The 26,710-nt window shown below is 36.0% G+C and overlaps 1 protein-coding gene across 2 annotated transcripts in view; it reads right to left on the bottom strand.

Annotated features, from left to right (window-relative positions):
* Window positions 1-4,890: 4,890 nt before the first annotated feature.
* The window catches only part of Slc4a4 (solute carrier family 4 member 4), a 360,460-nt gene continuing 338,640 nt past the window's right edge, over window positions 4,891-26,710 (bottom strand). Inside the window, exons 20-25 of one of the 2 annotated variants that reach the window (XM_004646547.2) lie at window positions 20,532-20,600; window positions 17,364-17,537; window positions 15,178-15,339; window positions 11,438-11,534; window positions 9,114-9,193; window positions 4,891-8,441 (exon numbers count right to left, since the gene is read on the bottom strand). In XM_004646547.2, coding sequence (XP_004646604.1) covers window positions 9,150-9,193; window positions 11,438-11,534; window positions 15,178-15,339; window positions 17,364-17,537; window positions 20,532-20,600 — 546 coding nt within the window. In that variant the 3' untranslated portion in view covers window positions 4,891-8,441; window positions 9,114-9,149. The remainder of the gene's footprint in view (window positions 8,442-9,113; window positions 9,194-11,437; window positions 11,535-15,177; window positions 15,340-17,363; window positions 17,538-20,531; window positions 20,601-26,710) is intronic. The other variant, XM_004646546.2, reaches the window with a different exon arrangement.

Raw genomic sequence — 26,710 nt, 5'->3', positions numbered from 1 at the left:
TCAGTTTTTCCCCATTTAGGATATGGTAGCCATTGGGCTTTCATAAATGGCTTTTACCAGATTGAAGTAGAGGCCATGTATTCCAATTTTCTGTAAGACTTTGAACAGAATGAGCATTGGACTTTGTGAAAAGCCTTTTCTACATCAATGGAGATGATCATGTGGTTTTTAGTTTTCGCTCTATTGATATAGTGTATTACATTTATACATTTTCGAATATTGAACCATCCTTGCATCCTTGGGATGAATCGTACTGGGTCATGGTGTATGATCTTCTTGATGATTTGCTTAATTCTAATTGCTAGTATTTTATTGAGGATTTTGGCATCTATGTTCATGAGGGAGATGGGCCTGTAGTTCTCTTTCTTAGTTGCGTCTTTTCCTGGTTTTGCTATCTGTATAATACTTGCCTCCAGGAATGATTTTGGGAGGATTGCTTCCTTTTCAATTTCATGGAAAAGTTTGAGGAGTATAGGGACTGCATCTTCTGTAAATGTCTTGTAGAATTCAGCTGTGAATCCATCCGGACCTGGACTTTTCTTTGTCGGTAGGTTTTTAATTACATCTCGTATTTCATTGGCTGTTATTGTGCTATTGAGAGTGGTTATATCTTGTCGATTCATTTTTGGTTATTTGTACCTTTCTAAGAATCTGTCCATTTCTTCTGTGTCTTTTATTCGATGAGAGGAAAGATTATCAAAGTAACTATTTATGATCTTCTGAATTTCCACTCGTTCTGTGGTAATTATACCCTTTTCATTCCTTATTGCTTGTATTTGAATTTTTTCTTTCCTCTTTTTGATGAGGTTAGCTAGGGGTTTATCGATTTTATTTAATCTTTCAAAAAACCAGATTTTTTCTTTCTTAATACTTTGAAGTGTTTTCTTCGTCTCAATCTTTATGATTTCCTCCCATTTTGGCCTCTGGGTTTGGTTTGCTCTTCCTTTTCTAGTTGTTGAAGGTGTCTTATTAGGGCATTCATTTGTTCTGGTTCTGTTTTCCTAATGTGTGAGTTCACAGCTATGAATTTCCCTCCAAGAACTGCTTTCTTTGTATCCCATAAATTACGATAAGTTGTGCTTGAATTTTCATTGAATTGTAGATATTGTTGAATTTTTTGTTTAATTTCATCTATGACCCCTTGGTTGCTGAGTAAGGTCTCATTTAATTTCTGTGTAATGTTTTTCTCTGGTTTCTTTTGTCATTTATTTCCAGTTTCATTGCACTATGGTCAGATAATGTGCATGGGATAATTTCTGCTTTCTTACATGAATTTTAAGCATGACCTATGGACCAGTATGTGGTCTATTTTAGATGATAACCCATGTGCATCTGAGAAAAATGTGTATTCAGCTGTTTTTGTTTGGAACAGTCTGTATATGTCCACCAAGTCCATTTTTTTCAAGCTCTGGTTCAGTTCTGTTATTTCTTTGCTAAGATTTTTTCTGGTTGACCTATCTTTTGGAGATAAGGGGGTGTTAAGGTCTCCTGTTTAAATTGTAGTATTGCATATTAGATTTTTCATGTCCATTAAGATTTGCTTTATATAGTTGCATGCTCCCATGTTTGGTGCATACATATTTATGAGTGTTACCTCTTCCTCCTGAATTTTTCCCCTAACCAGTATATAGTGTCCTTCTTTATTTCACTTGATCATTGTTGGTTTGAAGTTGAGACTGCCTGAGAATAGGATTGCTACCCCTGCTTTTTTCTGAAGTGCCTGGGCATGTAGTATTGTGTTCCATCCTTTGACTTTCCACTTATGAATGTCTTTATGAGTTAAATGTGTGTCTTGTATACAGCATATTGTTGGATTTTGTTTCCTAATCCACTGTACCAGTCTATTTCTCTTAACTTGTGAATTGATTCCATTTACATTTATGGTTAGAATTTAGATGTATTGACTTACAATTGACATGTTATTTACCTGTTGTCATTTACTCCTTTTTCTCCTGTGTTTAATTGCTTGCCCTATTTAGTTGGTGCATTTGATTCTTTACTGCAGATGTTATTATTTCAGGGATTTCTTTTTTCATTTCCAATCTGAGTTCCTTTATGCCTTTCTGCAGCTGTTTCTTTATTTCTTTATTATTGAAGCCATTGATTCGTTGATTTCAGCGCTGTGATTCCCAATTAATTCTGTGTTAGTGTCCTCTGCACTTCTTATGGGTGGTCTTGGATTCTGGCATTGCATTTTTCTCCTTCTCATTGGCATTTTGTGTAGCACTGTCTTCTGACCTTTTTGGTAGATCTTTGGTACAGTTATAATCCTAGCACCTACTGAAGTTCTGGTTCAGATCTATGAAATTTGGATTTATTCAGCTGTGCCTGGCTTGGATCTGGCTGCTGTGCCCAGTTTATTCTTTCTACTGCCCTTGGGAGTGAACCTTTTGTCCTCCTGTGGCAAGATGTTCTGTTCCTAGTCTAGCTGGGTGGTTCTGTCCCCTACTCTCTCTGCAGGGATTGCACCTGCAGGGTTTCACCTCAGGCCTGAATGCCAGGCCTGAGCTGAGTCTGGAGGGGACAAGGTGAAGTAAGTTTGAGAGGAAGCGTTCTGGGGACCCGCGTTCTGGGGACCCCCAGGCCTGGATCTTGGGGTCCCCAGAACGCGGCAGAAATTCTCACTTGGCAGACAGGGTGGAAGGGTGCTGTGGAGTGTTGATTAGAAGATGAAGACATAACTGCAAGTCCTAGCCCAGGAAGGATGAGTTTGTGGGAGAGCTTCCAGCTACCCTGTGCTGGCCGGACCTACCAGTCCCAGCCTGGGTGCAGCATAGGTGAGACCCTCTTCCATCCTCTTGTGCCAACCCCCAACACTCCGCAGTACCCTTCCACCCTGCGTGCCAACTAATAGGGTTAAATCATGGATGGAGTATAAAGGGGGTAGGAAAGCAGGCTTGCCACTGCTGCTGCTTGCTGCTTCACTGCCTTCTGCCTACCACACCATTAACTGTCTCAGTGGTGCATTTCTGGTGCACATTCTGCCTCAGAGCCAGAGTGCAATCTCTACAAGCTGTGAGCTGAAATAAACCCTTCTTTAACTTTAGATGTTGGGTATTTTGTCTCAGCAATGAGAATAATCAACTATGACATTCTAGCAGAACCACAACCTTGCTCAAACGCTGTCATGCCTTTATTCCAAAAAATGCTTCTTTCATTCTTCAGGAACTGATATTCAACTTCAAACTGGTGTATTCTTGTTAGCAAACCTCGTGAGAATTACTGCTCAAAAATATTGTAAGTTATTGTTCTTTTGTCCTTAAATATTGGCCTTTAACTCCACTTGGAAGGCACTCAGTTTATGATGACACACGTTCCCACTGCAATATTTTATTATTCCCAAATAAATATTATTCTTTGGGGAAGATCTTTTTATCTTAGGTTGATAATAATATACTAAATATATTTGATCCTAATTTCTTTATTCAGTTGTTTTCATGTATGGTAATATTTAACAAGCTCTGTGTGGTATATTGAAGAATTCATCAAACTTTCCCATAAGATCTATTCTGTGTGTGGCTTCTACTGTTCATCCCAACTCAATGATAAAATCCAATCCATTAGCATCACCACCACCGATACCCACATACTCAGAGAATCTGCCTATATATTAAGTTTCTGGGTGAAAATATTGTTTTAGCTAATGTTGCTGTCTTACTTTTTTCACTATCACCAATGATTATTTCTCTTCTCTTCTGTTTGCTCCACTAACCAGCAGCACCATTTTCTAATTACTATTTAGGAATAAGTTTTTGGAAAATTTTAGATATTAGATAAGTCTTATGAAAATTATTTCTGGATGGAAGACTCTTCTGAGATTTTGTTCATTTGAGCAATTTTTGCTGTGTCATGCTTTTTCACATTTTTGTTCACTTTGAGAATTGACTATACACATCATCCGGGATGTAAGACAACTGTATTTTGTGTTTCACTAATCTTATATGAAAAATGACAATATTTCTTCTCATAAAACCACTCCCATTATTCTTAATTGAGAACATTTTTCTTACTTTTATGAGATCTCCTATATCTTTTTTATGAGAACCCTTAAATGAGATAATTTCATTACAATCTATTAAATAAATAAATCTTAATAATCTCTTATGAAATCTGGCTACTTCCTTTATCCTCTTGCCTGGAGAAATTAAAGTGATCTGAGCACTGAGATTCTGGCTTACTCATCTATGTGCTCATCACTGTAGCTACCAAAAGAATAGACTAAGAAGTATTTAACAGTGAGGTGAAGCATGGAACAGAAGCACGTGACACTCATAAATGCATAAAGTTACTTTATTTTAAGTACACATTTAATTTTGAAAAATATAAATGCTAAAATATCTCATCTTCTTCATCTTTTAATTCCATAAAATTCACAATAGAAAGCTTCATAAAACTGTAAAATACTATAATGTTATAGGAATTTAAGGTTTTATATTGGAAAAAATTACTAGTGATATATTGAAATGTTTTCTGTTCTTTATCATTTTGTTCCACCATGTTGATCTACTTCATTTAAAATAAAAAGATGCATCATTTCTCCAAAGTTAATAAAGACTTAAGAGAATAAAATAAGAATATTTGAAAGTGCATTTGATTCTGAAAAGTAATTTGTATGGATATGTACCAGCCATGAAAATGGCTACAAGAGGCAGCTGTTCATTCTTGTCACATTATAGGACTGGGACAAAGTTACTTCTGGCTTTAAAAGTTCACTAGGTGACTTCAACCCTGAGTTTCAGTGTTCACCTAAGAAACAAAATTTAGAATTTTTTGCATGTACCCCCAGAGCACAAGTAAATGAGCCAAGAAATAAGATACATCCAAATCTCTGGTCAAAACAGAACTTGACTGATCAGCATATATTATAAGCTGTTTTTTGGGGTTTTTTAAAAGATTTCCAGCTGCAAATGTGCTCAGTGAAGTCATCATTCAAACATTCCCCTAACCACTGAGAGAAATGCTATCATTGTTTGGTTGTACTCAGTCAATAGGTCCCCATTTCACAGTGTGAGAGACAATGTGAGCCATCATGGAACATAAATAAGAAAATCTCAGGTTCCTACACCAAAATCACATAAGTGGTATGAAAAAGACTGAAGAACACTGTCCCATCCCTGAACAATGTCAACCTCTGTAATACAACTCAAATATTTTGATTTTGACAGATAGTCAGCAGTCAATACATTTCAAGTACTTTAACACACAGTTAAAAACAAACAACAAAAACTTGGAAGACAATCATTCTCCATATTAGACATCAATATATAGCTGATAAAAGTCACTCTGTGTGTGTGTTGTTATATGTGCATAAAATTCACAAAAATTGGATTACTGACAACAGATAATTTTCCCCATTCCTTGAGCTGTAGGGCTGAAGAGGAAAGTTTTTGCTCCTGCTTCTCAAGTCAGTAAGGCTCCTACACAACCTCTCTTCAACTTTGACTGGAAGAAGAAGCAGGAACAATACTGCTTATGGCATATGAAATAATTAGGATTTCAAGTAGTTACATACACATAGCAGACAAAAGTGAATTTCTCAAGGAAAACAGTATATTCTATAGATTTTCTCTTAAATGCAAAACCAGAAGAATTAATGCTCTTTTCATAGGCAGACTTTCCCCACCAGTCAGTTCCTACAGCGCCAGGAATCCTGGGTAACAGCTCTGAGTGTACTTATTCTATTCCTCAAGAAAATTGATCATTTATCTCCAAGATGCACATCAGAGCAAAAAAATAGAGAAGTATGTTGTTAAGAATTCCTGTTATACTTGTGTTCAGTTGATTACTTCTTATCTAACCTGTAAATTCAGTTAGAATACAGGTAATCTGTTGGCTTTCCATGAACATTGATTTTGTTTGTCAGTGTGGTAACTACCTCTGTTCCTCTAAAAGTAATGATTTTTTAAAAAAACAATTATTTTCTGGATTCCACAATGTTGAAAGGGTTTGTTGTAGCAAATGTAAGATATTCTTTTGTGTTTACAACATAAATACCTGGCATTCTCCCAGAGTGACATTACCTGGCTCACAGTGGGCCTGCAGATAGCCTTCAATCTGCTCAAAGGCTCCAATGAGGGGCCAAACTGTTTCAGCAGCTCTTTGACTGGTATGGAAAGGAGTATAATTCTCCAAATACTTGATTTTTTGTTACAGAAAACACACACACACACATACACACACAAACACACATATCTTGTATAAGAAATAAGCAAAAGTGCCTTAGACTTAACAATATCTTCATTAAACTAATTTTATGATTATTAAACAATCTGTGGATACTTCAATCAGTAAACAGAAAGGGTACACTTTCCTATATAGTTCTTTTAGGGTAAAATAAAACTAGATAACACAGAATAATTGTTTCGAAGATAGATCTATGTGCAAATATGCCAAAATTTGGCAAGTGAAATTTTAGAATGCACAGTTTACCACTGTCACTTTAAAAATTAAGATCATTTTTGTCTAATTTTTATAAAATTAAAAGTTTTGAGATATTACAAAATAGGATAAAAAAATTTTTAAATTAACATTAAGAGGGCAAAATTACAATGTAATTAATGTAAGAATGAGTGGAGTCAGTAAGTATGCCAAAATGAGTGGTTTCATCTGTTTCTAGTGGTCCTCCAATGGCTGAGGACAGATCACAGTTATGGTTATATGAATCCAAGATTATGATTCCACATTTAAAATGTTGTCCTATTCAACATATAATATAACTCATTAAGAACATTATATTTAAATATCATGCAAAATTTGGTTAATAAGGTCTAATTTCCAATATGGTACTCTGAAACAAATATACATATAAATTAATATACATACATGTTTTAAATGTTCTAATTACAAAGATTGTGTGAAAGTATTGTTAAAATATATTCACTTGAATCCTTGTTCTCCTGTAAAACCTTATGGATGTGTAAGTGAGCTGTCAATATTCCTATGGATTTTCTTTTGACAGTATGAGCTACAACATTGGTGGTCATAACTGCCAGCCAGGTAATAAGTCATATTTGCCTTCATTTCCATAGGGATATATTTGTTGGACCCTTTATGTGATTGTCACATGTGGTTTGTATTTTATAGAAACTGTCACACAGGGCTTAATAAGTTTGTTCTCTGTTTACTGTCACTCTTTTTCTCACTTAACCCATATGTGCACCAGCCACACACAGAGCACATACATAACCACAGATATTTCAAAGTGAAAAAATGCCTAACAACACTGCACAGGGCAGTAACATAGTAATACACTCAGCCTCTGAATCCAGATGCCATCATTACCAGAACAGCATTTACTCTCTTATGTAAGAATTTTTCTCTTCTCTCTCAAGTGCCTTCATAAAAAAGTTAAATTTCTTCTAGAGAATAGGATAAAATGGATGCTCAGAAACATGGTGTATTTTTTTAAAATCTGATGTAGCCTTCTGGTTTACCCTAGAGATTTTGTGCATGTGGGGGGGTGTATATGCAAAAATCACATTATATACAATACAATTTTTACAGAAAAGCCTGGTAGCTACAAATAAGAGGTAGAACTACTTAAAACTATGTTTCCTGCTGCAGGAAAAATTCATTCTTTTTACAGTAATTAAAAAAAGTTTTAAAAATTGACAAAAAATAAGTTGCATGTTAAGCCCCATAATTTAAACAACAAAATCTAGAAAGAAAAATATTCTTCAAAGTACTCAACAGGTAAGTTCATTAAAGGGTTAAAAAAAGTTGCATAGGAAAAAGGGACATTCCAGCACTTGCTACAATGGTGGCAATGTTTAGTACCTCTACTTTAGTAAAGGTACTAAAGTACCTTTAGTTTTTCTTCTTTTGATAACTATGATTAGGGCTTACAAGCCAGAGAAAATTAGAATAGCAGCACTTTTTCCAGTCCTGGGGAGCTTTATGAGGGGAGAAGGGACTCTGGAGGTTAGAGTTTGTTCTACCAGACAAAAGTAGGCCAGTAAGCACATCTCCAAAGCTAGTGTGTTAAGTTCCTTCAGAATTTTAGTAAAAAGTTTTATAAAATCTTTAATACTCTTGACCTCTGCTTAATAAAAGGACAAGGATCTCCATGTGTCTTGAGTAACAGGGGAACTAAGTTGTCAAAAGACACATCTGAGAGCATAAGAACAAAGAGAGATTCTGCAGACGCTTTTCTAAGGTGCAGTGCACTACTGTTTTGATTTTACCTATGCAAGAGAGAAGCAGAGAGAGTGCTGTGTTATTTATCCAGTGATCAAAAACTGAAACAGAACAAATATTAGAAAATTAACAACAGATAAAAAGAGAAAAAACAAGAACATAAACAACAAAACCATTAGTTGTAAGAAAGACAAATAGGTTATAGTGTAGTTTCTGTTCCCTTGCTCCTCCAGAAATAATCATTGTCTTCAGGCTCAACTTCTATTCTGATTTGAGGCACAACTTTTACTGGAGTTCTGGGAGGACTGCAGAGGAAAAACAAATGAAAATGAAAAAAAAATAGTAAGTACATCTGATTTTTTATCAAATGTTTACACATTGTACAGAATTCAAATATACCAACATTTATTCTCTTTTAGTATTCACTGCATGTGCATTAAAAAGCAAGATGTTTTAATTTAATACTAAAAGAGTCAAGAAATTCAGGTAGATATAAGATTCTATACTAGTTTTTAAAAAATGATAACAGAAATACATCTCCAAAAGACAAAATGATAATACTGTTTGAAATTACAGGAGAGAAACACCCACATAGTGAAGATATTCAGAGAGCCAAATCTTTTGAGAATCCAATCCAATCTGTCACCCTCAGGTTCTGTTAAGAGAGAAGGAGACTAAAGGCTGGCTGTACCAGGAAAGAAAATGATGATTACCCTGAAATCAGGCAACGTCAAAGGGATCTGAGCTATGGTTAGCCCTGGACTGTAGTTTAATGACTGAATGAGGCCATCTTTCCTAGAGCAAGGAGGTCTCTGAGAAGGACTTTTTCTAAGTGAGAACTGGGTAAATTTGGTCTTTGGATAATTTATTTTAAATCACAGAAAGAAAAGTGAACGAGTTCTATCACTAGCCCACCACTGACTGCATGTACATGGGGAAATCTCAAGAACAAGGTGAAATACTGTGCCCTCCTTTACCTTGGCAAGCCAAGTGACTGAAGGAAAGGAATTTTATCAGCATGATGTGTGGCGTTCAAGGAATGTTGATGATCTTTCTCCTGGAAAATAAATTTAAGTCAAAAGTAGTAGGTAGTATAAAATTAGAGTGAAAATAAAAATCTGCACAAAAATGGATGCATCTTTCACAACTGAAAAGAGTAAGAAAGGCAATGCAGACAATTTAAATAAATACAATATAAAGCTAAGAGTTTCAGTAGAAGGATGCAGTCCAAATCACATCATTTCCTCTACTTTAGGCTCTCCTGGAATGGACTGATACTGTCTCCCAGTGGGAAGGGCAACAGAGGAGTATTTCTATGGTAATAGCATCTTCTCATTATCTGCTGCTCACTCTTGACTTTCCTGCCACTTTGAATACTCACAACATGGTCTAGCTATTATTCAAGGTGAAAAAGGACTTTTGAAGTTTTTTCATTGCAACTCTGCTTGGATCAACTTTGTCCTTTTATGGACCTTTATGTTCTTTTAAAGACCATCATGACATCAACTTTTAGTCTATAGTTTTACAAGGCTTTTGAGAGAATAAAAAATAAACTGAGATGCAAACTCTTACCACAAGCTTTAAGTGCTGGCTGAGGAAATGTTTACAAGACAGCCTTTACATTGTCCTTAGAAAGAATACCAGGCTATGAAACCAACCAAAGACACAGGCATATGTCACAGTCCTCTTTTGCCATTAATTCTCCAGTGATGAAGAATGAAATCAGAACATGGTTTTGGAGATAAACAAGAAATTCCTAACCCAATTTCTCTTATGAGAGTGGGCAGAAAGCCTGGCTCAGTAACAAGTCAGATGACAAGGGGAGCACTTGTTCATTTAAAGCAGGTGCCACCAAGTTTCTAAGAGGTTTCGCCATGCCCCATCTCCTGGTGTTTATGCTCTGATGTGATTCTTCCCCATATTTCATCAGTGTTGGTTTTTATAGCTGATAGAATGCAGCAGAAGTACAACTGTCATGTGTAATAGTCAACTGCAGTAGACTGCAGCAGCTTCTATCTTGGTTTTTGTCTCACTTACCCATGGCTTTAGGGATGCCACATTTCAGGCAACACCACAGACATGCCCACAGGCCAAGGAGCCAAGAACTCCAGCCAGGCCTTGTGAGAGAGTTTGCAAACATCCCCAGGTCTAATCAAGTCTTCAGGGACTAAGTCTCAGAAGAAAGCCTGAAGTGCAATCTCTTGAGAGACTCTGAACCAGACTCCCTAAACAGGCTGCTCCTGAGCTTCTCATTGTCAGGAATCATGTGAGAAAATGTATGCTTGGTATTTTAAGCATGTGTGTTCTGTGGTAATTTGTGACTCAGTGATTAAAAACTAATATATGACATCATTAGTCGTTTATTTCAAACTTCTCTTGGTAATTTCTCCTATTGAAACTGAAATGACATTGTCAAACAGAAATTTAAAAATTTCAGTATCATTTTTCCTGTAACAGATCAGTACCCTTTGAAGTGCACCTCAGACAAAGAATTTGTTTTCCTCAAATATGAATTCAAAGTGAAAGATAATTTGGAGGCAGTCACTACTTGCTATTGGAAAATCTTGAACTGTTCACTAATGCTACAAATAGGAGGACCTGTTAACTCAGAAACAAAAGAAAGGAGGACATGTCACAAACCACTATACAGAAGCCAGCAGGCAGTGACCCCAGAAAGACCTGTACATTACAGTGATGGATATGAAACAGAAGATAAACAAAGAAATTAGGAAGAAAAACCATATATGAGTTACACCTAAAGAAGTGTGTTTATTTTTAGATTGCCAATTAAAATCGAAAATATCACTAAATTCTGAATAATGGCAACTGTTTTGCTGATCATTGAGAAAGTCATGATGCAATTTGTCTTTTGAGCTAATTGACTGAGACCTAAGGAAGACAAACAGTAACAGACAGTGATGTAGTACTATAAGCTGCCATTCTAAGTATCAGCAGGAAAATAAAAATAAATAAATAAATAAGTAAATACCAGCAGGGGATATGGAAAAAGCTATTAAAAACATGGTTACAGATTTAGAAGTTAAAAAAAAAACTGGTGATGGCTTTAGGGAAGAGAAAAGACTGTCAAACAAAAATTGTGAAGGTTATATAAGGATAAAAAGAAGTTAAGAATAAACTGTAAGAAATATAAAAAGAAAATTTGACAAGAATGAAGTACAAGTCTTTGGATAGGAAACAAAGATAAAATAGAGGAAAAGTTAATGTAGATGATGGCTCTAAAGTATTTTTCTGTAAGTGCAAATCATACTGAGCAAGCAGGCAAGAGGTTAGTTCTACTCACTGTCGGAGGGTTTGCTATCGCTTAGGAAAGGTTGTTGTTCCATGATGTCCATTGGGATTTTAATACTGGGGACCTTTTCTGAATATGGGCAGTCAGACTGTGAAAAAAATGTATGAGAGTTTTTAGAATGTTTTATCTTATTATTCAGCCTTTTTACTTCACAGCATTGATACAATCTACCTTATTATTATCATTCACATAGAAAAGAGAAAATCTAGAGATGTAATCATTTTCAGTGTGCCAACTTTTTAAATTTTACATTTTTCCCATTCATGTTTCTTCTCTGTCTTTTGGGTTAATGGTTTGAGACCACTGAAAGTAGAGCCATACTGTGGCCATTAATACAGCTAAATTGGAAAGCTTTCCACAAGTTAAACTCCCAGTCAGTAAACATGAAATTGTGCTAGTAAAGCAAATATTCTCTTTGTGAAAGCAGATTAAATCTAAGAAACTTCCTAAAATATAATATGATTCTAAAATGCTTATTTTCTTATGCCCTCAAATTCCATCTCCAAGAAAATTATGGCCTTTATTTCCTTTCAGGACAAATAGAAGAATTTTTTCCACTATCAATGAGCACCTGGGGGAGAAAACCTCTCATTTCAATGCTGAATCAGATATAATTTTAAGATTTAAAGTTAATTTCAATTTACTTTTATCAAAGAGACTAAAAATCATAAACAAAACACAATAAAATGAAACCAAAACAAAATATCTATGATGCTCAGAAAATCAGAGTAATATTATCAGAATCAGATGGTAAAGCTAGGCTGCTAATAATGGTGCTCTTAAAGGATTGACCACCCAACACAAACTGTGCACACTGGGGATGGGACCCTGGTCCCTGTGTCTGTTTAAACAGGTGCTTTAATCCACTGAGCTATCTGCCCAGCCCCAAAAAAGATTGTTAATACAAATTTAATATACTGGAAAATTCCTTTATGAGGAGTCTGAAAAGGACAATGAGCTACAATATCTTTTTAGAGGGCTAAAATAATACCCTTTAACTTCCGGAAAGAAAAAAATTATTAAGATGTTCCATGTGCTTTATGACAGTGCTAAGAATGATATGTCTTACTTCAAACAACTCCCAAAATAATAACAATTATAGATGTGCAGGTCAACAATCAACTCTTCAAACATAGCCTCCTAGACAGGCTCAAAATTGACTGAGTGGCAAGCTGCATCCTTCACACTTCGCTCACAGAGCTGTAACCCTGGGATCCTAGTGTGACACCCTATATCTGCAGACACCACAGCAAATGACCATGAGCACTGAGAAAGTCAGCTTCCAGAGGCAGTCTTCAAATACCAGCCCAACACTCAGGACTCAGCGTACAGACTGCCCAGCTGGCTTCTCTGTCTAAGAACAAATGGCCTTTTTTTTTCTTTGTCTTTGGTAGGGTGGAGTGGAGAAGAGGAAAAAGAAACAAGTATCACACATTGTCATCAAGAAATCTGCTGGAAATACAGAGCTGAAAATAGCAAACACTCACAAAATAAAGCATACAAAATAAAATTTGTTGACAATCATATTTAAGAACTATAAGACTATATAGGTACTCACAATCTATCTTTCATGACTGAAATTTAAAATATTCCCTAGGATTACTATTTTTTCCTAAAAGACATTACAGAGGATTCCATAATATCACTTCATATTTTTATAATGTGTAATAAATTTAAATTTGGTGCCCATGGACATACACTGAGGTACCAGTTTTGAAAATTCAGAATGAAATACTGTTTTAATCACATCCATATTTCAAGTAACTTTTGTTTTGTTTTGTTTTGAATAGTCCAGAAGTGTATTTCAAAGTTTGATTTCTATTTGATGTATAAACACATCATTTTTCTTAATCCTACATATTAATCTCTGCTGCAGTTTAAATATGCTCCCTCTTTCTTTATCATTATTGATACAGAAAATCTATATACTTCCTCTGGCTAAGTACAGACAATGACAGTCATAAAAGTTTCCTCAGACTCTCCTCCTTAGCTAAATGTGCCTCATATATTTAGCTCCTTCTTATTGAAACAATTTATCTGAAATCCAATTCTGACTGTTGCCTTCCTTCACTGTGCTATTTCAAAGTCCTACAGAAAGAATACAATCAGATAGCCTGATAAAATAGAAAGAAGCACACAGCCTTGGTTTCTAGTTTTAGCTCAACCACTTATGGCTATGTTCATCTAGGCAAAGGACAACTACATACATCAAAGCAGCACTGTGTATATTTTAAATATATACAATTTTATTTGTCAGACCTCGGTAGAACTGAAAAAAGTTTTAAGTTTTTAAAAATATAAAACTAAATTAACTTTTCTCAGTCTAAATCTAAGTGTAAACTGGGAGCAAAAATAAGGAGCTTTTAAGATAGATAACCAAGGATAAGGCATGGGTGAACAAAACTATCAATCAGAGAACAGATGCTAAAATTAACCATATTCCTACTTTATGATGGGGAATGAAGCACACAATAATCATTTGCCATACTGCACTGTGCAAAATCTTCAACACAATTTCACATGCAAAGTATAATTTTGTTAATCCTTTCACACTGTGTGTGTGTGTGTGTGTGTGTGGTGTGTGTGTGTGTGTGTGTTAAAGAAAACATATTTTAGTTTTTCTCTCAGGACTGATTACAGGTTCCTAATGGACCATCTGCATTTCTGTGAACGGCATCCTAAAGAAAAATAAATGGTCAATCATTTCTTAACTTAATCATCTGACTTTCAAGAGGATCATGTGGAGATGATACTGTCCCTTAATTTGGTTAAAAAAAAAAAAAAACAAGCAGACAAAAAAAAAAAGAACAAAAAACCATCCAACCTTGAACTACCTTTACCACTTCTTGCCAAGTTACAGAGAGAAAATGACAAATCACTATATTACAAATACAGTGCTCAGTCTAACCTAATAGCATGATTTTGTTTGAGCCTGCTCAAGCAGACTCATAGGAAGGCCTGGGAGATGAAATCATTGGCGTGTGTCTATATTAGAATCAAAGTCATACAAAACAAGTTATTATCTCAACTACTTTATTATGGTTTGTGTCTAGTTGTCCCCCTAAAGCCTCATTCAGTCATGGGGTGGACTTCAAGAGTTTGTGATTAACTCATGATCCACTGGGATTAGGGGTATGAGTGTTGCTGGGATTATGAGTATGCATATTGCACCCAGCCTGGGGCAGATAGCCTGAATGTAACAAAAGAGACAGACTTGCTCTCTGTTGCCATTGCTGCTGCTACTCCTCCATTTTGCTCTCTGCTCCTTGCCACCACCATGAAATGTTGCTCTCTGCCATGTGCCACTTTGCCTTGGAGCCAGGTGAGTATGGACTGAAGCCTCCAATAACTGTGAGCTAAATAAACCTTTCTTTCTTCATTTTGAGTGTTGGGTATTTGTCCCAGCAATGAGAGAAGGCAACTGAGACATACCTGTTACTGACAACAATGCAATATAGTTTCTAAGCAAACTGCTCTCTATCTTTGGGACTACAATTCTGCAAGTGCAGTGATGATATTTTAGAAATCATATTTAGTGCATCAATGGTTATAAAGTCCTTAGGGAGGAAAGTGAAAACACAAATGGCAAACAGAAGAACTATGTGGTAGGTCACACAAGACTAGACAAATAGTCTTGGAACTCATTCCTCCATTTCATATCAGGTAAGAAAAAGTACATTTTTCACATTTGTTTCTTTAGCTTTACTTGAGAAGTTTGGAAGGTTCCTTACATCGTCATTGTCACTGTCCAAACTTCCCTTCTTCTTTTTTTTTTTCTTCTCATCCTCCTTCTTTTTCTTGTCCTTTTCTGGAATGACATCATCGAGGAAGCTGAGGTCGTGCTGGGAGAAGAGGTAATCCATACCTTTTCTGACAGCTACAAGTGCCAAGATCTGGAGGTAAGAAACAACAACATAAAGCACCTCTGATGCAGTCAGAATGAATGTGGATCTTGGCCACTCAGACTCAGCAAAGTCCATGGCCCAGAGGTGAGAGCATGACAGAACTCTCACTAACTGAGGGGCTCATTCTAAGTCGACCACTATTGTTTCCTTCATAGCAAAAGTTGTTTCATAAAGTCTCAGTTGAAACCTACTTTGTTTTGTTTTTTGAAATGGACAAACATTAAATTTGAAGTTTATTATGACAATTATTTTTGAAAAATGCTATTTTTCATGTTAGATTGTTGGTAGAATAACTAAAAATGTAAAGGTCTGAAAAAATGCAAATAGCCTGAAAAATTATTTCTTTTTTTTGTTTGTTTGTTTCTTTTTCTTTTAGTTTTTTTTTGTTTTTTTTTTTTGTTTTGTTTTGTTTTGTTTTGTTTGTGTGTGTGTGTGTGTGTGTGTGTGTGTGTGTGTGTGTGTGCAGGGTCTCACTGTGCAGCTCAGACTCTTAGTGATCTTCTTGCTTTCTGCTTTCCTAGTGTTGGAATTTCAGGCATGTACTACCACACCCAGACTCCACCAGTGTGCCTGGGGTGGGGCCAACATGGTATGCGGTGCCAGGGATCGAACCCTGGCCCCTGTACTTACCTAAGCAAGCGTTTAGTCCACTGAGCTATCTCGTTGGCCCAATGAAAATTTATTTTTAATGATTCAAAAATTTCAAAGTTTTTCAATATCTAGCCCCACACCATGCACTAAGACACATTTAATGAGGTCATACTAGAGAGTGCTTCACCCACTGTGCTTACAGAGTTTTCAGCAACTACCATAGCAATATTTACCATGAGCCTGAGACTATGTTAAACTCCTAGGCATCTCATCTTACAGCTGAGGAAACAGATTGCAGACATTAGCAATTTTAGCAGAGGCTATGAAACCAAAATAAAGCAAGAAAAGGCCCACATTGTTTTCTAAAATCCCTATTCTTGACTCTGTGCCTTTGGTTCTACAAATTGACCTTAAAGAGGAATCCATCCCCTTCCTTCACTTCTGAATGTACATGAAAGGTATCTTTGCTCATCAGAAAAATTAGTGTGCAGTAAGTTCTCGGAGTCCTGGCTTGGTCTCATGTGAAACAGTTGTTCTTACCCTCATCAAGCTCTCTAGGTGTCAGCTTTTCTCTATGGATTTGCTCCTCCTGCCTGAGCCTCCAAGAGTCCTGGAAAAACACAGGCCTTGTGACCTGTTTTTAGTGTATGTTGATTTATTTTCAAAAATGGGAGAGTTACGGGAAGGTATAAAAGTCAGTAATGGTCAAACTTACACTTCCTGTTCTTCTTCTGATTCAGAGGAGGCTGTTAGTTCCTTGGCCTTACTCCTCTGGGTACCACGGCTAAGATGGAGAGTTTTGTCTTTCCCTAAGCTTGGCATGAAGTAAACCAGCAGAGCTTCAGGAATCACACTGGATGAGCTCTCATAAGTTTCCAAACACTTCTCTTATTTTGAACTAAATATCCTTTTCCTTTCTTTAGATTGGTTCTGTTGTGCAATATTTTAAAAATATGGAACCTGTTCTGGCATCTACCTCTGTCAGGTAATGTGCTGTTCTCTTGGTGCTTACAGTAGAAGCTCAGAAGACTGGCAGCCATTCCTGTCTTACTGGTGAGCTAATGGCAGTATAGTGATTCATGAGCTTGTCTAGGATGAACTATAGAATCATGCTGCAGACACAGAAAAATTAAAACTGCAACTGTTCAAATGTGGAACTGATCATGCACACCTGTAAGGCCAGCACTTTTGGAGGCTCAGGCACAAGGATTAAAAATATTTAAAAAGGGTTAGGAATATAGCTAGTGTAAGGCCCTAGGTTCAGTTTCTACTCCTACGAACTAACAAAGAATTGCACTTGCCCAAAGTGCTGAGGTCAAAGCCAGAAACAATTCCATACATAAAAGATTTGGGTCTGATGCCCTCAGTAACCACAAGCTAGAAGCACAGCCTCCTGGCTGGTCCAGTTAAGGAGCACCTACCATGACTGGAAAGATAATAGCAGCCACTGTTGACTTAAGTATCCAGAGCAGGGCCAGACACAACACCTGGAGGAAAGTGAACAGGTGGACTCTGCGCAGAGGAACATGGCGCAGGTAGATGAAGTCAGGCTGATGCTTCAAGGGCATCAGAAGCAGTTTCAGACGATCCATGAACTAGGAAGGAAAAGCAAGAAAGCATTCCTTTGTAAGCCAACTCACAGTCACTCCCCACACCCAACTAACCATTGTGATTTATCTTATGTAATTTAAGCAAGCAGCGTCCTTTCCAAAGGACAAGGACTGGGTAAGAAGTGCAGTAATTCAGCCTAGCAAGGTCAGGTCATAGTACAAGTCTTTTAATTTTTGTTATAATTTTGCAAATATATGAAATAATGTGGTCACCAAAGAATAAAGTCATCAATCTAAACATAAATTCTAGATGCTCAGCTCCAAGCTTCTAATTTTAGTAACTGAATCTTAAGGGAGGGTTTTGTGTCTATATGAGCCATGTTATACTAAAGATGTCCATCTCACTCTGCCTCCATTATGTTATTTGAAAGAAGAGATGATATTACACAATGTGTACATTTCAGAGATGTTCTAAGGATGTACAGGAAGTATTCACCTTAAAAATAGGAATGCACTGATAGTTCTGTGGAGTCCACATTAGTTATCTATGATATAATTTAATATACTCTGCCATGTTTCCCATTTACTTTTATAAGGAAAGCCACATAAGCATTACAGTGAGTTTCATCACCTCTACAGCTTAATATTTGCATTTGAGAAAGGCCAGCACATATTCATGTATCCATGTGTACTGGACTGACAGCTAAGCATCTATTGGCTAGGTGCTGTACTTCAAAGAACAGCTGCTGAGGTGACATCAACAACGGTTAAGGTAATGCAATAGAAAAACCCACCATAGTATATTTCAGTAGAGGATGCTCATGAAATAGTTGTTGAATAGACTAATTGTGTTATAAGCACCTAGAAATAAATCTATTTTCTTTCTGGAGGGAAAGGAGAAGTGTAAACGTAAACTAGACTTACAGACAATGCTGTTGGAGAGATTCCCTATTGACAGTTTCTTTCCCCCTAAAGAGCTATTCTTGTATAGTAGACCCTCCTCATTTACAAAGATTGAGTTACCACATTTGTTGCTTAATAAATCTTGCCAAAAGAGTCTAAAGAAGAAAGAATCAAGAGGAAAGTAAGGAAAGGTGAAAAGGCATTGGAGCAATAGCGCTGAAGAATTTAAGAAATGTGCTAGGTATCCCTTAGGCATATTTCTGCTTCTCTGTTATTATGATTGGGTTGATTCTTCCATCAAAATGTACTGAGTTCCAACCACTGATAAAGCTCCTACATATACACAGAACCCAAATTATGAGCTGCACTGGACCATAAAGGACAAATAAAAATAAGGACTACTAGTTTGGTTCCTATTTTTTATTAAAAGAAATAAATATTTACAAAGGGGATAAAAGAAAGATAGTCTTAAAATTTTATACTTACTACAAGTCTCAGAAGCACAAATTAACTGGCAAGTACATTAATCTAGTGCAGTCCATGAAAAGCCACTTTATATTTTGTAACAAATATCCTAGTGGTTAAGAACTCTACTCAATGGACCCAAACAGAGAAAAGTAAAATAGGCTTTTCTCATTTGGAGGTCTGGCTACTTGCCCAGCTCTATCTGACTTTAAAACCAGGTTAACCTAAATTCAATAAATGAAAACAAGGGCTATTTTGAAGGAGTTCAAATAAGTTCTTATGATGTTCACAGAACATGAAGTCTTTTGCCATTAAAACACTACTGCATCCTAAATAAGGTTGCAATTAACAAAGTGCCAAAAAGCAACAGAACTTCCAGTTTATTGGTGCCAATTAAATTAAACCTTAACTGAAAGACAAAGTCCTTAAAAATTTATCCTGTTTGATTTTTAAAAAGGGGTCAGTTTTACCAAAGTTGTAACTGAAGTTTTCCCAAAAAAGCACTATAAAAACCAAACTCACATTAACTGTTCACTGATGAAAAATTGGATCACTAAGTTCAGTCTTGAGAAATGCAGATAAAAAAGCTCTATTGTACTATCAGGTTACATTTATTTTATTTTTATTTTTATTTGTCATTTTAAAGAGAATAGAAAAATAATAGCTGAGACATTAGAAATGATACACAATTTTTTAAACCAAGATGATAGGTATTTAACAGAGGTTGTTATCTTGCACACTGTTGTCTTCAAAGTAGTTGTTCCGATTACCAGATATAAGCATGTAAAATTGATCAAAATAAAAAAATTAAGCATTAACTGATGCTTTCAAAAAACTGATACAGGGCTGGCCAAATAGCTCAGTGGATTAAAGTGCCTGCTTAGGCAGATGCTGCGACCGGGGTTCAATCCCCAGTGTGCCATGCCGGGGCGTGCTGAGACAACGATTGAGACTGGGTGTGGTGGTGTACACCTGTAATCCCAGCTCTTTTGAGGCTAACAACAGGAGAATCCCTGTGAGTTGGATCTGTTTTGTGAGAACCTATAGATTCTATATGAAATACAAAAAAAGTTTGATAGAAATTAATAGTACAATCATCTTGGCTATCATATATATTTTTTATCTTCCTTTTTTTTTCCTTTCTTTTCTCCTTTCCCTCATCCCAATTGTTCACTCCTTTTGAGTAGTTTCTTTCCCTTTTACTATGTCTATTGTACCTTTCAGATTTTATTTGCTCTTTCAGGTTCTTACACTAGGGAGACAATATTATGTTTACACATGTGGGTCTGATTTATGGCTAGTGGATAAGCACTATCTCAATCAGTACACTAAAAATGTTAAGTGTCCTTCCTGAGACCAGAAGAAAGATATGATAGGGAAAAAGGGTTGGCCAGAGAGAAAAATAGAAAAGAAGAACTATAGCTCTCTCTTTTCCTGTTCAAGTGACTGCTAACAGCCTGGTTCAAGAATGGACACTTACAATAAGATTTACTAATACTAGTAGCTTCCTTGATTAAAATAGAAATGAAAAGCAGGTGAAAAGTGGAGAAAGTACAAAATAAATGTATTTTCTTAACCAAACATTAATGATTAGTACTTCTCTTCAAAGATATATTACTAAGCAATTACTATTAAAAAGGCATGACTTGCTTGGATTGCTATGAAACTTACCTGTACCCCATTAAGCGAAGCTACCCCCATGTACAGGAACACACCATATAATACAGGCATAGGAATAAACTGGGAAGGAAAGAAATTAGAGAAAGCCTTAAAACAGCAGTAATAAAAACATGAAGGGAAAGGGATGGCTTAAATAAAGACTAAGTCTGAAACAAAAAGACAGGGTACATCAATTGCATGGTAGCTCTACTGTGTTTTATTCATCAATTGATAAACTTTTAAACTCTGTACTATAAATAAAAGGAGGAGGATGAAGCAAACTTTCAATTTTCATTTGATGCCTTCTGTCTTACAATGAACATATACAAACTTTTCAGATAGTTTAATTAGTAGAATTTTGTTTTCCTTAAAGAAAGACAATGTAAGCCCGATGCTTGTAGGAACTGAGACAAAGACAGTGATAGAAAGTTGTCTCACTCTCATGTCCAACATCTTTTCAAACTGGTCTGCTAACTTTTCCAGAATGACATCCCCACAGAATGTTTAAACATCTCTTTCAATGCAATAAACATCCATGACTGTCATCTTGCTCCTCCACACTACTAGGAGGATAAACTACTGAGCATCCTGCCTGAGAGGGGTATAGAGCATCTGGAAGCAATTAATTATGTACATGAAGTAATACACAATTCACAAATCAGAATCCATGCATTTTACACATCATTTAGCAAAAACATCTTTGCACCAATGTGAAGTGTTTATACAGTGAGAAGATCTAATGCGATCAATCTGTAAATTCCATGTAATTCCTAGACCTGGGAAATGTAAGAAAACCAAGCATGAGTCCCATCCTGAGCTGTCTTTGTTCTGGACAATGAGAAATTCAAATAATTTCAGAATTTTTCAAAACTAAAATATTGAAACTGCAAGTCAATTAAAACCAAATGAAGAAAAAGATATTTTAAAGACAGGATGAGTATAATAAAAATAATAATAGGTAAATTTTTTACAGAGCAAAGCAGAAGAAATTAAAACATAAAATCACACAGTATTTCAGGGGCATAGGCACATCAAGAATAGCCAAATTATAAAGTTTTGCAAAGAAAATTACATAATCAATAATAACCAGGAATCCAAAAAGTTAATTACAAAGTAAATTACAAATTACATTTGATATATACTCAAAAATAAATGATCAATCCTGTAACCACACACATCAATCAAACTTGGGTGAAAATAAAACTTAACACATATAAATCATGCCATCAAATTTTCAATGTCTAGTGAATGTACTTCTATATATTTTCACTTACTCTTAGATTTGTTGATAGTGTTGGAACATTTCCAGAAGGAAATACTTGAAAAGGGTAAGTTTAATAACAACGGGAGCTTGTATGTGTTCAACACAAGAGTTCAGTACCACAGTGAGACTCCCAGCAATAGTCACTGTGTGTGCACTTGTACCTGCATGTGTGTGTGCCTATGGAAAGCACAGAGTGAGATCCTGATTAACAATTTGGGCATATAAATCAGGCAGACCTGGGTTCATGTTCTAGCTACCAGCTATTTAAGCTTCAAAACATTGTTAACCTCTATCCTTATATGCTCATTTAGAAAGTGGCTCTGATAAAGACTACACAGCAGAAAACATCCAATCTAGGGCATGGCTCATAACTGATACTCATTGAATGTCATGTTAGTGTTGTCATTGTCAGGAGGCCCTTGCCTGACAAGTGGAGAAGCCTGCCAACTCACCTCCTCAGTTCCTCAGTGAAGGACAAGTGTATTGGCCAGAAGAATGGCTAGAGAAGGTCAGCCTGAAAGCCATCTTTTACTTAAGTTCTACTCTATTACCTATGTTGAAATTATAACAACTGCCTTTAGAAACATATTATACCAATATCTTAATTTCCTTAAGTCTTAAAAATCTAGGCTGATAAAGAAGCTGTAAACTTGTAACCTCACTCTACACATGGGAAACATCCAAAACTCTTTGTCTGGTGAGTCTGGGAAAGCGCTATATTTTCTGCAAGTAACAGAATTACCAAGCTTTAAAAGATAACAACCATAAGAATTATGACATTAGCTATACTACCAGAGCTGCCTGAGTTCAAATCTTAGCTCCACCACTTAAGAAATTAATGACTTAGTGAGTTAACTATTCATAACGTTTTTCTACCTGTAATAATAGAAAATCATTACTGTCTGTTTTGAAGATGTCATTGGGGGAACTAAATTGTAAACATTGGTGCTGAGTCCTTAATTCAAGGCCAAATTCAAAAAATAACAGCCACCACCATCTTCATCACAATCATTTCTCTTTGCTTCCTTAGGGTGAATACAGCAAGAAATGTTGTAAGGGTCCAAGGAGTATCTGACAAGTACAAACTAAATGCTATCTTCCAAAACTTTAGGACACTAAACATAAACAAATTAAAGATAAATTAAAGATAAATTTTGGCCATGTCTCATGCTAAAGATAAACTAATAGAAGCACAGGGAACAGAAGTACCAATGAACTTTATTTGATGTTTGTTTCTTGAGGCTTACCAAAAAAAAAAAAAAAAAAAGGAAAAGTAAGCTCAATGAATAGCCTTTCATCTTTCTGCTGCTCTTCCATGGCTCCTGCCCTCCCCACATGCACATTGGTGATAACAGGCTGTACTTCCGGTGTAGAACACCATGGAAAACATCTACCCAGCCTGGGAAACCAGTCATCCTTGCCTCCCAGCAGTTCTGAACTGAATTAGCAGTGAGACTCAGTGCTTTGAGGCAAGTATGACTGTAGCTGGCTAGGGCCAGGGGATACCCTCATGAAATTAAGCTGATACACATTATTTCTTTAATGCCCTTCCACATAAAAGACAGATTTGAGCACAGAGATCAAAATGGAATCAAATTTAACAGTGACTTTGCCGTAACAATAAACTTAAGATATCAAACTTCATGTTCAAAGTAAGCTTGCATAAGAAAGCCTGGGGAACAAGTATCTACACTGCTTTATGTATAAGGAAAAATGCTAAAAATGATTCATCCGAAATCATTATTTTTATAAGAGAAATAAGGACTTGAGCAAGGAGGACTGAGCCACTGCATTTTAGGAGGTACACATTCCCCCCATTCTATTCATTTGATCTGCTCTTCAAGGCAGACTGTTCTAGGAAGTTATCCCTTGTTCCTTTAAGAAATACATGGTCACTGAGGAGGAAAAAAGTTTCCCTCCTTCAAAGCAACCCCTGATACCACTTTGTGTGAATTCTGGGGTTAATTATTAACAGTGACTTTGCCTTAACAGTAAACTTAGGTTTTAGTTAAACTATACCCTCAATGCCAGCTTCTTGCTGTATTGACTTTTCAAAGGACCTAACAAGTAACTTTTCAAAGGATGCCTGACAAATGCACATAACTCACCAAACTTCATGGGATGAAAGGCCATGATCCAAAATCAGGCAACAATTGAACCTTGCTTCCAGAAGTTAGGAATAGCCCCACTAACTGGAGAAAAAAAAATTCATTCCTAATTCTTGATTATTTTACTCTTGCTGTGCTTAAATACATTTTTCTGTAATACATTTTAAGCTATAATGAAAAAACCATTTCCCACATACTGAACAAAACGGTGCTTAATGAAAACATGTTAAAGCACCTTCTGTACTGAGTGTTACAATGGTCTTTTGAGTTAACCCAAAGTTGCTAGGTGGAAATGGTCTCAGTTGTGGAGACCAGCAGCTGAGGGTGAGCCACAGCGTGGACTACCCAAAGAAAGGCAAAGAAACACCAAGGTCACGCTCCTTGGCCTGGCTATACTGGTCTCCATTCTCTGTACTTTAACTTTGTGTAGACATCAGTGTGCTTTGTATAACAGGAGAAAAGAGAATCACTGGAAAGTACACATCTTTCTATGTTAACTCTTCTGCAATCTAGCCTGGGTATAGGGTAAAAACACAGGAAGAGACACTGTTGAAAATATATTTTTTCAAATCTTCCTAAAAATACCAATCTATATAGTATCTGTTCTCTGTGTCCATTTGAAATCACAGTGATTACTCAACTGACAGTTTCTCCAGGACTAAAGTCAATTTGCTGTAACATGCATATGAAAAAGAAAACTTTTAAACATATCCAGATTGTCTGAATTAAGATTTATACTGTATTAATGAAAATAAATTGTATAAAAGTAAAATACAGAATGAAGCACTGGCTAATGAGAAGTAAATCTAAACTAATGAAAATATTTCTGGAGCTGGGGATATAGCTCAGTGGAGTAAGTGCCTGTCTGGCAAGCACAAGGTCCTGAGTTCAATCCCTTGTACAAAAAAATATCAAAAAAGATTTCTGTCTACTGATCTTTTGCTAATGAGTAAACACTAGAAGAGCTTATGCAAGGAAGTGGGTAGTACCTTGGAACAAAATCCACTCGGTAGGGCTGCTCACAGTATTGGGTCATAACTGTCCATAATGACTGTTACAGATCACCTCTCTGATAGATGTCAGGGTGCCTGTGAGATCACAATGCCTGTCACTAATTCCGCCAACTCCTGTGCTGGCGTCCACAGGGGACACGTATCACCTCTAAACCACCCCATAGGGCTGAGGGTATAGCTCAGCGGCATAAGTGCCTGCGTTGGCAAGCACAAGGTCCTGAGTTCAATCCCTAGTGTCACAAAAAAGAAAAACAAATGCTACCCCATAACTTGCTTTGCTTCTTATTGGCTCAGGTGACAGTAGACTACCTTCTGTCTCCACAGAATCTAAATGCAATACTCTTTTAAGATCCTCTTATACATATAGAGTCAATCACAGTGAGAATTCTGCCCATTAACTGCTATTTTCGAAAACCTGATAGAAATTTCTAGGATTATTGCCTTATCCATCTTGTAAATATACATGTATGTTTTTGCCCCTACCTTATTTCCTAACTTTTCTCCTTTTTCTCTCTTTGCTGTTAAATCCTTAAGTTCTTTCCATTTAACTGTGTCTGTTATACCTTTATATGTTGTTATCTGTGAACTAAGGAACTACATTGAGGACAGCAATGTGTAATACTAAAGCCATGCTTGAAATACCTGTCATCTTGGTCTTTTAAATGCGTGTCATTTCTAATGTCATATCAATTATTATTATACTGTCTTTAAACTATTTTTTAAAAAGGTAATAAAAAAGAGACAATAACAAAAATTTAAGATTTCTTGGAAGCATGTGGTAATATTCAATCATATATCCCATCTTGTGTAACTATATCTGTTAATCTGAACAACAGATTTGATGATGAAAATAGATACTGCATCAATCACTTTTGGTCAGATATTCTTGTTTTGAAAATCTGTAACATGTGTATTGTTGTATGTACCCTGTTTCTATCTTTGCTTTTGATTTTCTTGCTGTAGCTTTTACTCTTCAAAATAAAAGAAAATTATAAAAAGTAAAATAAAATTTATTATAAAAAGATCCTCATACAGAACCAGAAACAATTTCTCTGAGGCTATGGTTAATTTTAGTTCCCTATTATCTGAGAAATAAGGTCCTTTATGAAATTATCCAGAGATTAATTTAACTGGACAGTTGACATTATGGAAACCAAGGACAAATGATAAATAATTAAAATATCTTAACTGTTTCTCAAGGATTGTGTATCTAGTATAAACTTAGTCTAAATCCTCACAAAGTTAGCCTTATAAGTTAAGGCAGTGGTAGCAAACCTAAGGCATGCATGTTGTTGATTTTTCTTTTAAGACAAAAGATGTTAGGCTGCTTTTTCTAAGCCAAAACCTCAGTATTCACAGTTAATTGCCATATTGTGTTGGCACTTTGAGGTAAGTAAGTGGGTTTCAGGTTGCAGTTTGGGTATGTATCTCTAAAAGTTTCACCATCACTAGGTTAAGGTATTACAGTCCCAGGTTCCTAAAAATTATCTCTTTGGCCACTGATATAAAATTTGCTAGAGAAATGGAAGGCTTCTGTGTTTTATTATCTGGTACTGCATATGTACTGTTTGAAGTTTTCAGAAGAATGTATTATCTTATCATTTGTATATCTGAGCACTTAAAAACCTTAAAAATTAAAATCATTTGTTTTTGTCACTATGCAGCTTAGGCTGCCCTTGAATTCACAGTGATCCTCATGCCTCAGCCTCCCAAGTGTTATGACACCACAGCAGGCAAAACTTCAAATTTTTTAAAACTAAAAGTTAAAAAAAACTAGAAAGAGATGTTAACAGTGGTGATTAGATA

The sequence above is a fragment of the Octodon degus genome, unplaced genomic scaffold (genome assembly GCF_000260255.1).
Source record: "Octodon degus isolate 3935 unplaced genomic scaffold, OctDeg1.0 scaffold00269, whole genome shotgun sequence".
NCBI classification, from domain to species: domain Eukaryota; kingdom Metazoa; phylum Chordata; class Mammalia; order Rodentia; family Octodontidae; genus Octodon; species Octodon degus.
The sequence above is the reverse complement of the archived record's forward strand: the minus strand, read 5'-3'. Positions and strand labels throughout refer to the sequence as shown.